Below are 12975 nucleotides of genomic sequence, written 5' to 3' on the forward strand. Positions count from 1 at the left end.
ATGATGTCACCTGAGTCAGCATCAGTTGATGTTGAAGACCTGAAGACTTCAAGTTTTAACACAAAAATGAAGTTAGAAAGTAAGATTTAGAAAAAAATGGGAACTTCTGTTGATTTCTCTTGGTTTCTGTAGTTCATCTCAACACACCGAGATGTCTCAGTGTCTCTCAGTCATCAAGCTGCTTTATGAGCAATGTAGGCAATTATTTTTGACAGGGAAGAAGATTGCTGCATTGACTTTGACTTTTTTCTTTTCTTGCTGTACTTGAAAATTGACTGACATTACACCTAAAAGCAGACTGGATGTTTTACAATTTCCACCAGAAATTGTAAAACATTCTCATAAACCACTTGCTGATAGAAACAGGGAAAGTCAGATTTAAGAAAAGAAAAAGCATACATAAATCTAGATATGTTCCTATCTTCTTCTTCTGTGGGCCACAACACTGAATCTCTGCAGGCCTCTTTCTCCACCCTGCAGGTCAAGATGTTGCTTTGAGCTTCGGTTCTGCGAAAACATAATAAAGATGTTGTCTCAGCTTTGCTTTCCCTCGGTTGTTCAAGGAAGCTCTTGGTGGATCTGCATGGGGTGGTCTCAGGTCTGGTGCCTCGCAGTGTAACACACAGAAGAGCTCGTGCACATGAAAATACCATCAAAAGCAAACATGCAACACAAACTCTTGGACCGAACCTCAGGCTCCCCTGCTGCATTGTCTCACATTCACATGCCCTGCCACTGGTTCAGAGACGTGAACCGATCAAAGATCTTACTGAAAACCTGCTGTGTGATATGATGTGATAGTCTGTTTCTCACATACATGACGTAGGTGGGGATCTGACACCTGCTGCAGTCGTTGCAGCTATACATCCACATATTGTCATCGAAGGACAGAGAAACCTTCTTTATGAGATGAGAAGATGCAGAGTACGGCTAAATGTATTACAGTTTGTAAAACCTACACAAGACCCAAATATCAGATCCATCTTATGATTGACAGGCACTCAAAAGGTCATAAACCAAAATGACCACATAAGATGAGAGAGACACAACATACAGAGAAAAATGGGGGCCACTTCAGTTAGCAATTCATCAGGACAGACATCAGAGATAATAAACACGGTTACCGTCCAAAGGTCAGGAATCTGAGTAAATGAGGCTGCACAGCACGGAGTTGACCCTGTGGTGTGTGTGTGTCTCTGTGTGTGTGTGTCGTATGTGTGTGTTTTGGCCTACTTAGCACTCAGTCAGTGGAAGAGGAGAAAAGATGTGAACCAGCTGCACACCCGCATGTCCTCCTGTCCCCTGTTTTTCTCACGTCTGCTTTGTTGCACTGCTGTCATCCACAGTCTACACAATTTTTTTTTCATATCTTGTGTATGAACACAGTGGCTGCAACCATCACACACATCTATTTAAAATGTAAATGTATGTCAGTCGACTCTACTGCTGATTCTTCTACAAACTGTCGATGTGTCTGCTTCTAAAAATGGAACCGAAATGACCGGTTCTGGCATCTATTTGTGATTATATGACGCCATCTAGTGGCCAAAAAGACAAAAACAGCAGAGGAAATAAAATAGACTCAAAAGCTCAAAGGTGCTGGTTTATTGTCTCCATATGGAACAGAAAAACAGATGGGTGTGAAAGCTGCCAGTGATGCTGGCAATAATACATGACCTGCAGATCTGATATGATGGAAGTTAAATATACTGCTGTAAATTAATAACATTGCACTGGCCAAGTGTTTGTTTGAGTGCAATCATAAGATAAGTAATAATTGTATAAAATATTCAAGATGTATGCAAAAATGTATTTATTAAACATATGTGGCAAAGAATACAGGATCAAATGCACCCAAGAACACAAGCTAACAACAAGGAAACTGTTGATATTAATCACAGAAATGATGTAGGATTTATGATGCCGCACACTCACATGCTATCTTCAGTCGCTTTCAATACCAACAAGTTCTTCCTCAAAGCTTACAAAATAACAAAACCTGACTCATCAAAACTAAAGCTCAAAGTTAGACTTTGAAACCACAGGAATAACACAGCTACAGTTTGTACAGAGATGTGGACTCGTTCTTCTGGTTTAAACCCGTTGATACTTCGTGTTAATAAAATTCACAGTCAATCTGAAACTTGAATTATAATCCGATGATGAGCACTTCCCCAGTGATACACATAAGAGTCATCATTTGGGGGCCAGTGATACATAAGAACCGAGGAAGTTTAAGTGGAGAAAGAGCTATATCTGGAAATCATATCTAAGACAGTACTGACAGCTGGTGTACTCATGACTTATGAGTGTTAAGTATGGAGGTCAAAATCCATCTGACATGATCATTTCCTGTTGCAATCAAACACATCATATGTAACTGCTCAGTTTCAACACCATCTCTTACGGAGGTCAGGGAGCGAAACTGGACTACAGCCGCTTCTCCCAGGCCACCTGCTGGGTTTATGATTGCAGCGCTTCTCACCTCATTTCTTCAGTCTTCACTGGAGGCCTACAAGCCAAGTAAAATATATGCATCCTTCATATCACTGGACTTCAAGTTGAGTAACACTCACTCTGCTGTCTGGAAATGATCCAGGCCACCAGAACAGCAATCACACTGCAAGCTCTATACACTCCCTGTGAGTTCTCTGGTGTTGCATTGAGGCTGGCGATGAGGGCTTTTCCTCGATCAGAATCACATACTTGACGCAGCAGCATTTTACTCAAAACGGTTTGCAGAGAGTTCTCATATCCCACTAGAACCAGGTTCTGTACAGGACTTGGACTCACACAAAGTGAACACAAAGATTCTACAGTAAGAACAGACTGATGTGGGCACCGGCTGAAATGTTCAGGTAGTTTCATTGATGACTGACTTCAGTGCTGAGCCGAAGGGGCCAAACTCAGTGTCCCAAAAGTGTGCAACGTAGACTAAGGAAACTGTATTACTAATAATAAAACAGCTGGAATTTAAATAGTTGCTTAAATGCATCTTTTGAGTTTGAGTGCTGAATGTGAAAATCTTGAAATTGACTTTTAAAAAGTTATAAATGAGAATTTAAAATAAGAGTTAGCATTTTGTGTGATTGATACCACAGAAAAAAGATGAAAAATATTTTATTACGGGAGGCATCCTGCCTGTGCATTTTACAAACGCGCTCCATTCAAATGAGCATGGCAGCTAAACAACATTTAACAAAAGAACAAGAAAACAAAATATATCAAATTTTTTGTCGGGGGGGGACTCCGAATGAATTTTGGTAACAGAAAAGTCATGTTTAAACACCACACATTAAATTTTAGATTTCATCAATCAGTAGACTGAATACACGACACTTCAGGGGGCTTTTATTACCATTATTCAACATCACACAAATCAAATATTATATACAAAAAAATAACAACTGAAATATTAAAAAAAAGTCTAACGTGTTTGAATAACCACAATGTGACACAGTTTAAAAACCTTTTTGTCAGCAGCACAACTTCAACCATCTGTCTTATAAAGAGAATGATGTCAAAATAAGAGCATGAAGCTCTGAACAACAAGGCTCATTTAACAAGGTAAAACCTCCAAAATGCTTCAGACCCAAACTGGGATACAGAGTACACTCCAGAGCTTAGATCCATCAGCCCAGGTGTCTATAAAACATCTGAATTTACAGCCCAGAGCTCCGACGTGACTCCACAGGACAACATATTCTTGTGAGCAGACAGCTATGTTATACAAAGGTTTGACTGAATGATGCACACAAGGCAGGAGATTCCTACATCACACACTGAATGAAAAAGAAAACAAAAAAGCAAAAAAAAACAACAACAAACAAACAAACAAACAAACAAAAAAAACAAAAATGGAAGCACCCAGAAGAATACAGGTTCTCCCACAAAAATGGACTGTAATTTTTGTCAAAAAAGAACTCAAAATTTAAAAACATGTACAAAACCGAGATGGTCACATCCTCTGTGATGTGACCTCCTGAAACGGTCCCACTATTTAATTCAGATATTTAGGTCAGTAGCGGCGACCAAAAGCACCACCCTGCAGCCCGCTGCCCTGCATCAGCTGGTTCTGTCTGTTCAGAGCTCCAGAGAGGGACTGAGATGTTCCTGTGTTCATGTAACCTCCACGGCTGGTAACCAAAAACAAAAAAACAAAACACGGTCATCAATACTGTTTTTAAAAACAGTGCTGGAGCTGAAGCTGACTGGTAAGCTCACGGATACTCACCCTGCCATTCCTCCACGGGCCATGTGGCTCTGGCCTGGGATGGCACCGTCTCTACCTGGAACAAAACCAGCAAAACATCAGACACACAGTCCAGGACCACAGTACTTACAGATCTACATTCCTATTATGATCACACACAAGACTAAGTACAAGTATGCCTACTTTGCCATGCTCTGTCTCCATCCATCTTCCGGCTGGAGTCCCAGTCTCGACCTCCTTCCCTAAATGACAGGAAAAATTGTCAATACTGGACTCCTTTTAGGTTTTTATCCAGTGCATCCAGTGCCGGCTCACTTTGGTGCTCACCTGGGGTTGATGCGTTTGTCATAGCCTCCACTCCAAGAGTCTCTGCCATCTCTGCCATGTCTGTCTGACCTGTCTGAGAAGTGCTGCAAGGAGAGACGCAAGTCAGTTCGATCCTCACACACACAAAATATACGAATTTTTTATTTGATTCCTTGTGTGTTTGTATTTTAGCTAAAATCGCTTTACTGAGTTTCCTGTTAAAAAGTACATGTGACAAAAGTAGGCTGTAGTAAGATTTAAGTTTCAGAATACCTGTAATTTTATACCTGGGATTATACAGTTGGACCTGCCTCAGGAAAATATAAATCACACCCCAAATGTGGTAACTTAATACCTCAACAAGTTTCTATTTTGTTTTCAAAGGAGCGTAAGCTGTGGGAAGCGTGTTCACATCTCTTACTTGACCATCTCTGTCTGCACCAATCCCACGAGTGTTGTCACGCCTGTCCATCATCATGTCGTCTTGGTAACGGCCCCTGTCCCTGTGGTCAAAGTCCTGATAACGTTCCTGTCGACCAAAATCTGAGCGGCCATAACGGTCGTCCATGGTCATGCGCTTATCAGGCCAGTCATCTTTCCTACAGCAGAAGGAAGCGACAAGATCCAGAATGAGGTTCATCCACTGAGCTGCTCTGTGTTCAGTTCATATGCACAGTACATACAGAAGTAACACAGCTCTCACTTTTACTATTGGTGACACTCTAATACTGATAGAAGTCAGAATAAATTGCTAAAACTGCTAAGCAATAAATGCATTTATCAATCATCCTGTTCAGCATCACTATTTCCATTATTGTTTACCTGCCATCCATGTCATAAGGCCTCTTGAGGGAGCGTCGCTCCTGTTCATAACGCAACTGCTCCTGCTGCCGTCGCAGCTCATCGCGCTCCCTGAGGATTCTTTCCTGCTCGCGCCGCCTCTCGTACTCTATACGTAGCCTTTCTCGCTCCAAGAACTGACGCTCCATACGGTCTGCATCGAGACGCTGCTTCTCAGCCTGGAAATCGAACCATTTCATTGGTACCAGCAAGATTATCAGCACAAAACTTAAAGAAAAAAGTAAAGCAAACGATGAGAAATTTGACAAATCGATTGGGAGGAAAGTTAATGATGTTTACACATTTCTACTACTTTTTTTACTTTCATTGAGAGTAACCTGACAGTACCTCCAGCCAGTGTCTCTTCCGCATCAAGTGCTTTCTCTCCTCTCTCTCCCGGAACAGACGGATTCGCTCGCGCTCACGGTCAGGACGGTTGTCACGATCTCGGTCACTGAGAGAAGATGGCAAAGATTAATCTCTCAGCAAAAAATGCTATTTAGGGCCACAAGTGAGTGTATGTATAGGTCAAGAGTGTCCAGTGTGAAATCCTCTTGTGCAAACTGTTACAAAGAGCTTCTTCAGACTTTGTCAAATGAACGACAGAGAATCATTTTAGTCTACAGAAAGAAAAAAAAACAATTTTCCTCAGGGCTTTTACAGGTTATTAATCCATAATGATCTATACTAACTCAATGTTAATGTTTTGTTAAACCCTATGGTGGGTTTCAGATTGCTGTTTCTAGCCTCCGTGCATAATCCTTACGTGAATCTGCGTCTCTCCACCTCTCTGATCTCCCGCTCTCGCTGTCTCTGCCTCTCCCTCTCTCTCTGCTCTTTTATCTGGTCAAATGACAGGATGTCTTTCTTCTCCTTGCTGGATGACTTGCGGTCTCGACTCTTTGTGCTCTGGAGAAAAGGAAAGAAAAACGCACAAGAAAAGGGGATTAAAATAAAATTTGGTTTTATGATGATTTGAACCCAAAATGTGTTAAGGGGTATAAGTTATTTTAGGGTCAGTCTTTACTTACTCGTTCTTTGCTTTTGGTTTTGACACTGATGACAGGCTCTCCTTTGGACTTGTCCATAACTACAGTTCTCTCATTTCGCCCTGTTGAAACAAGCATCGTTGATATCGTCAGTAATATAAGAAAACATTTCAGAGAAGTGACAGTTTTAGTTTAGACAGCTTAATATGTACATGCAGGTAATGACTGAACCCCAGTTTCTCACCTTTGCCATCCTTCCCTTCTCCCTCAGACTTCTCATCCTTTCCATCAGATCTACAGAAAATATTATCAGTGTGAGCTCAATCAGAACTATATCAACAAACGTTATAGACAACAGTTGAATTACTAGTTTAATTTTCTCAATTACAGTCAAGAGTTTAACTACTCTTTAAAGAGCTTAATAAATTACATGGTATAAGGGCCCTAACTGCTGTGGTTGGAGGTTACGAACGGGGCAAACTAGGCTAAAATGTATTTAAGCATGAAAAGAATACTGGACCAAAACATCAAACTGGTGGGGGATTTTTAGTAAGAGGTTTTACTCAAATACACGGAAGCTTACAAGCGCTCTTACTTGGAATCGGAGGAGTGTCTCCTGTCACTGCCAGACTTCTTGGTGTCATTCTTGTCTGCTGGCTTTTTCCCCGCAGGCTCATTTTTAGCCTACAATATTTCAAAGGGAAGATGTTAATTCACAAATGTTAAATTTGTGAAATTTCACGCTGACCGTACTGTGCAAAGAAAACGAACAATGACACCTTTTTTGTAGAATCAGACTAGTAGTGATAATTGCTTTTCAACTGAAGTTATTTCTGTGCCTACTATTTCCCACTCACACTCTTCTTGGCAGTACTTGTTCTGACAAGGGCTGACTTTACAACAGACTTGCAGCCTGTTTCAGAGAAGCAGGTTTAATGACTTTGAGTTCCGGTTTTTCTGTTCCAAAAAGAGAGGCGACTTAAGCTCAGGCTCATTCACTGCGGTAACATACATTAGGAACCTAACCTATTTGTATGATGGGCTCTATTAAGGCTGAGCAAGAAACATTAAACAGAGAACTGCACTTTAAGGTGTGAACACAACAGTAAATAAATGTACTGCTGTACTTCAGCCAAGCACAATTTGGATTTAAAAGTAGTAGTAGTAGTAGTTCAGTTTGGAGTTTCAGATACTTTACAACAGTGTACATTTTACAAAAACTTGTCAGAGATGAAAATGATGAGACACCAGCAGTGATCAAGTGGGAGTCCTGCCACAAAAACTGAGACAACTGAAAACGAGTCGTTTGGTTTAAATAAACCTGATTCAGTTAATAAATTCAGTGCCCCATTTATTTTTTTTCTTAATTCTGTTCATTCTTTTAAACCTATTTCTATGAATCAAACAAAGGAAATATTTCCTCAACCACTTAAAAGGTGTTTTAATGGTGTTTTTGTTATGTCACTAATAATGAACAACTACAGATTACAGTAAAGCAACAACAAAAAAACATTTTGGTGATCGAAGTCAGGCGACGCTTCTGCTCTTTATTAATCTGTTGCCATAGTGTATCTTCATATCACAGCTCTATTGATGATGGCCTTAAAAACAAAACAAACAAAAGGAAACTGCCGACACATGGGCCTAACTGAACATACTGTGACTTTACTAAACTTTTGATCAATCTTCCCCATCTCAGGAATAGTCCCCCGCAGAATTCAGGATCTAACTCAAGTTTGTTAAATCTGCCTTATCAAACAGGCTCCTCATGTGTGACATTTACAAATGGCCATATGTTTCATGAAAGCTTCACCTGGCCTTATATTAATGATCTCAGTGCATGTACTGCTTACAACAATGCACAAGCCTCCATCAAGATTTTAAAAGGCACACTCATCTGGCTTACCTAATGACTTTCTTTTCTGTACTGCATTAGCTCTGATCCATGGGTTCTTTATCTGGGCAGGACCACAACTACTGGGAACTACATCGAAGCAGTAATCTTCCTCTGACACTCACCCGCTCCACAGAGATCATCCTGCCATGCAGCTCGGTCCTGTGAAGGTGGCTGATGCACTTGGTGGCCTCCTCTGTGGAAGACATGGTGACAAAACCATAGCAACGAGCACCAGGGCTCTTGGCGTTGGTCACAACCTTAGCTCCAACAACCTGAGGGAAAAGGAAAGACGGAAGGGGATGCCAGGACAAAATACATACAAATCCTCAATTTTAGATCAAATACAAATGATTTTTAAATTGTAGGCCTGGTGACAATGGTGAGGGACAGTTCGCGAAGACTTACCTTGCCATATTTGCTAAAGAGAGTCTTCAGATCTGTCGCTCTGGTAGTGGAAGAGAGACCGCTGACCCACAGATTCCTGCTACTGCTTGCTGCAACACCACCTCCAGCCGCTATAAACAAATAAAAAATTAGGGAGTGTATATCCATTGAACCCAAAGAAGCAGAACAGGTAAAAAAAACCCATCTCATTCACTCACCCTTTTCGTCTTTTGTCTCAGTCTCGCCATCTTTTTCCTCAGAGCTAGAGACAAAGAAAAACAGCCATGAGCATACAACAGTGAGGATACCTGGGGGTCTCTCCTCATACAGATGCTTTTGTGTTTGATGGTTTCATACATAACTGACACTGAGTATCCCATCATGTACCATAGTGAAGTGATTTAACAGTGAATAAATGGAACTATACCCTATAGCAATCCCAATGCATTACTCATTAATGGGCAATCAAGTGGGATAGGTGTGTGTAACCGATGACAAATGAAAACAGACAAATGCACAGAACGTTTTTACCTCCAAAAGAGCATCCAAATTTTGCTAGCACAAAGGAGCCAATGCAACAGAGATAGCCATTTTGGTTTCTAGTAGACAGAAAGCAACAAACCTTTTTTTCTGATCATCGCCCTCTACAGAAGAGGACTCTTTCACTGTCGAGGCTGAATCCGTAGCAGCTTTCTCTTCTGTCTTCTCATCCTCCTCACCCTTGTTAGAACCCATTTCTGAATCAACAGTTTCACCCCCAGCGCCCTGTTTGCTTACACTAACAGCCTGCGAACTTTTGTTTTCAGCGTCAAATGTCTCTTCGGGGACATTCTGCGTGTCCCCAACCTCTCTGGTGTCAGTCTCCACAAGATCTTTGTTGTCCTCCACATCTCCAGAGGTGGCCATGTCGGACTTGGCACCAGTGTCGGACACAATTTCTTCCCCTCCCATGGTGGCAGCTTGCTCTTCTTCAGGGCTCGTCTCGTGGCTCTGGTGGTGATCTTCGATAAGCGGCTCAGATAAACAAGACCCGGCTACTTTGTCATTTTCTACGGATTTAACAGGAATAAAATGGCACAGAGTTTAATCACTTCTGAAACACAGCAATGGTTAACGAGGAACTGGCAAGGCCTGGATTAGGAACGTCATGACCACTGGCCTCTGATCTTAGAACTATGTATTAAAACGATGAAGCTGACCCTAATGAGAGACTGGAAAAGAGCCCAAAGGCTGGAGGACAACCAAACAACTAGTGCGACTAACACTTTGGCTCATTTCTCAAGTTGCACAAGTTGCACCACTTCACTCTGTTCACCTGATCCAAAGCAGACAAAGAGTTCAGAGCTGAAGAGAGCCACAAGATCTGCAGAGCAGCAGTACATTCCCACTACAGTCCCATCTTCTTCAGCCATTGACTTTCCCGGTGTCCATTTCATGATGACTACAACTTCCGAAAGTCCAGCAATTTCATATCCAGCTGATTTGAGTCAGTGTCCTTAAAAAGTCGCGACAGTTGATGAGTCGTGAAGGATCTTCTTTGTCTTGATCTTCATGTGGCAACCTAGAAACACTACAATCACCTACAACACCTCACACCTTCCTGACCTCGATATTTAATTGCTGTCAGTGTGCATCAAATTGTTAACCACTGCTATTGTACTTCAAGAACATAACTGGCAACGTAATAAATATTTACCAGTGATATTGTAAATTATGGTTAACTAAATTTCAACACAAAGTCAGCAATTCCCTTTGGGCTTCCAGTCTCTCTTCCTGGTTGAAACTACACAAAGTGTTTTGCATTCCAAGCTCAACACTGTAAAAAGACGCCTCCACCTTTTTTAAAACCACTTCTTACAGTACCTGTTTCTTCTCTCACGTCGTCTGCTTCGGGATCCTGAGACTAAAAGACAAAATAAAAGGACGTCTCAAAAAATGCGACCATTTGTGACATTTATTTTTACCATAGTTTCACATGTTTTACACACATACAAAAATAGGGTACATACCATATTGACTGATGAGAATGTCATAAATTCATCCTTATCCAACATCTCTGACTCATCCACCTGTTAAAATAGATAAAAACAGTCACTTAAAATCCAATTAGACATATAAAACTATCAAAATTAGTTGACAGCTTTATAGTCTAGTTACTCACCTCAGGACCTCTTGCTTCTACTTCTGGCTCAAAGGCCCCGTCATCACGCTCTTCATCGTCCTCGTCAGAGCGATAATATTCTATTTCATCCTCATCGGCTGGTATACCATTGTCATTATCTGTCTCGTCCAGAATGTTCATGTCAAGGATGTCCATTTCCTGCATGTTCTCATGATCATCCTGCAGCTCCTCCTGAAAAAAAGGGCATAATTTCTAAAAACACAAACAAAAAAAATCAACTGCAATATTCAGAGACCAACAGCTCTACAGTCGTTCAGGATAACTTCCAGTTATCCAAAAGCATCATGTTACAACGACAATTAAACGTGAAATAAAGTTCTGCAAACTCACATGACCATCACGGGAATCCTCCTCGATAGCAGTGTCCTCTGGTTCGTCATTCTCTTGCCTTGTATCTACAGAAAAATGCAATGCATTAGTTTAGACAAAGTCATGATTTGGGTGTCTTTGAAACAGCAAGTAAAGCTGCTGTGCCAGATTTTACAATCCCAACACATCAGCGTCAGGTCAGACATTCACGCACCAATGCAAGATGTACGTAAAAAATGATAACTGAACCTACATTCATGTACAACTATTACTGTACAGTATAGATTATTAAGTAGTAATTTGGCACAGGCATGAAGTACAATCTGCTCCTCTACTGTCTCAGTTTGTACATCCCTGATTCCTTTCCTCCCCTCCTGTCTCAGTTCCCCTCCATCTAAGATGCGAGCAAAGGAGGCGAAGAGAGGAGTCAAGGCAATAGGCATTTGATAAATTAATACCAATGCACTTCAGAGCCACCGTTTCAGAGCGAAATCAATTAAATATGTGTGGCACAGCTGCATCATCTGTCCATTGATTTGTTGTAGCCTGTTGCAGTATTTCATGATCTTTGTCATGATGAGCATTGCCATGAACGTTGCTCATGACAAGTTACATGCATACTTTAAATGCGTCGCGTAATATAAGAAATATCAAGGTGAACTAACATGAAGGAATTCAGTTAGGGCGCAAAGTTTGGTTACTCAGTTGATCATCTTAAATAATTAGTCACGGTTTGGTCATTTCAGCTGTTTGTCTCAACTATGGGTGCTGAAAAGACTTATACTAAATGACATACTTGCGCATCCTCGCTTATGATTTATCTGACAAGCATACGCTGTCGCTACTCTCTCCTCGATAAGCATGTTAAAAATTGAAGCATCCTTCAAGATGGCATGCTAAGATCGGTTTCCGGGTCACCGGCAGGAGCACGGAAGAGACGGTGAGGCACTGAACAGAGAAATGAGAGGAGTCCCATGTGTCACTGGGAAAGCAGAGGACCCTCCTGTATCATTTAGAAGAGAAGCGTATGGTGCAGGCCATGTGACAGACTCACTGTCGTTTACAATGTAGGTTGCGTGATTTCCACTCAACATCTTATACAGACTTTACCTTTGGCAGTCCGTTTAGGAGTAGATTTCTTAGGGGCTGTCTCCGGGGCGACAATTATCTCATCAGGATTTCCTCCCTCTTCCTCGATTGCCTATGGAAATATGAGCCAAACCACAAGCGGACGCTTTAGTAAATTAGCTGTACAAATCATGAATTTAAATTAAAGCCCAACGTCAACTGTGTAATAAACCACGAAAGTGAAAGTAAATGACGCTAACATTGGCGCAAAAGTTAGTCAACGTTTGCCGCTAGCACACGGCCCTGGTCAATGAGCCTGGTAAGCTAACGTAGCATCAGGATTTTTTGTTTACTTGGCAGGATACCTTCCCCGAGATAGAAACTACGGGCATCTGTAGTACTTGTAGTGGTTAAAGTGAGTGCCCAGAAGTTGCTTAACGAGTTAGCAATGTACTCGGACCTTTTTCAGACGTTCCGACAGCACACTCTTGACGCCTGTGGTGTCCAGATTTCGTTTCTTTAGCTCTGCCTTTAGATCTATAACTCTCAGCTCCGACAGTTTGCGGACCTCTGCGCCTTCCGGAGCCTCCGTGCCTGCCGATGGTTCAGACATCGTTTGAACGTGAAAATGCCACTTTCAGCTTGAAATAGTCCTTTTAAGCGCTTTATTTACTAATGCCGCACCGCGAACGGACGCAGCTGGCTAGCAAAACTACTGCAAAATGGAGGCCGCAGCGAGCCAGCTGACATGTATGCGCATGCGCCGTACTGTTGCAGTGCAGAGTCG

General features: G+C 41.6%; 1 protein-coding gene across 2 annotated transcripts; it reads right to left on the bottom strand.

The window, feature by feature from the left end:
• Window positions 1–3329: 3329 nt before the first annotated feature.
• On the bottom strand, window positions 3330–12940 carry safb (scaffold attachment factor B). 2 transcript variants are annotated; one of them, XM_046391577.1, is made up of 21 exons: window positions 12649–12940; window positions 12231–12321; window positions 11142–11206; window positions 10791–11003; window positions 10639–10698; window positions 10493–10532; window positions 9252–9678; window positions 8848–8891; window positions 8651–8760; window positions 8368–8517; window positions 6944–7032; window positions 6593–6642; window positions 6391–6470; window positions 6126–6268; window positions 5708–5813; window positions 5342–5538; window positions 4941–5118; window positions 4541–4623; window positions 4397–4455; window positions 4235–4289; window positions 3330–4136 (listed from the first exon to the last, which is right to left on the bottom strand). In XM_046391577.1, exons 1-21 carry the CDS (start codon window positions 12799–12801, stop codon window positions 4019–4021), a joined length of 2511 nt encoding a protein of 836 aa, XP_046247533.1. In that variant the 5' UTR covers window positions 12802–12940; the 3' UTR covers window positions 3330–4018. The 2 variants fall into 2 exon arrangements, with proteins under 2 accessions (XP_046247533.1, XP_046247534.1); XM_046391578.1 differs by having other exon boundaries at window positions 10791–10982; window positions 12649–12939.
• Between the last annotated feature and the right edge of the window lie 35 nt (window positions 12941–12975).

This window comes from Scatophagus argus, chromosome 6 (genome assembly GCF_020382885.2).
Source record: "Scatophagus argus isolate fScaArg1 chromosome 6, fScaArg1.pri, whole genome shotgun sequence".
Classification (NCBI taxonomy): Eukaryota; Metazoa; Chordata; class Actinopteri; family Scatophagidae; genus Scatophagus; species Scatophagus argus.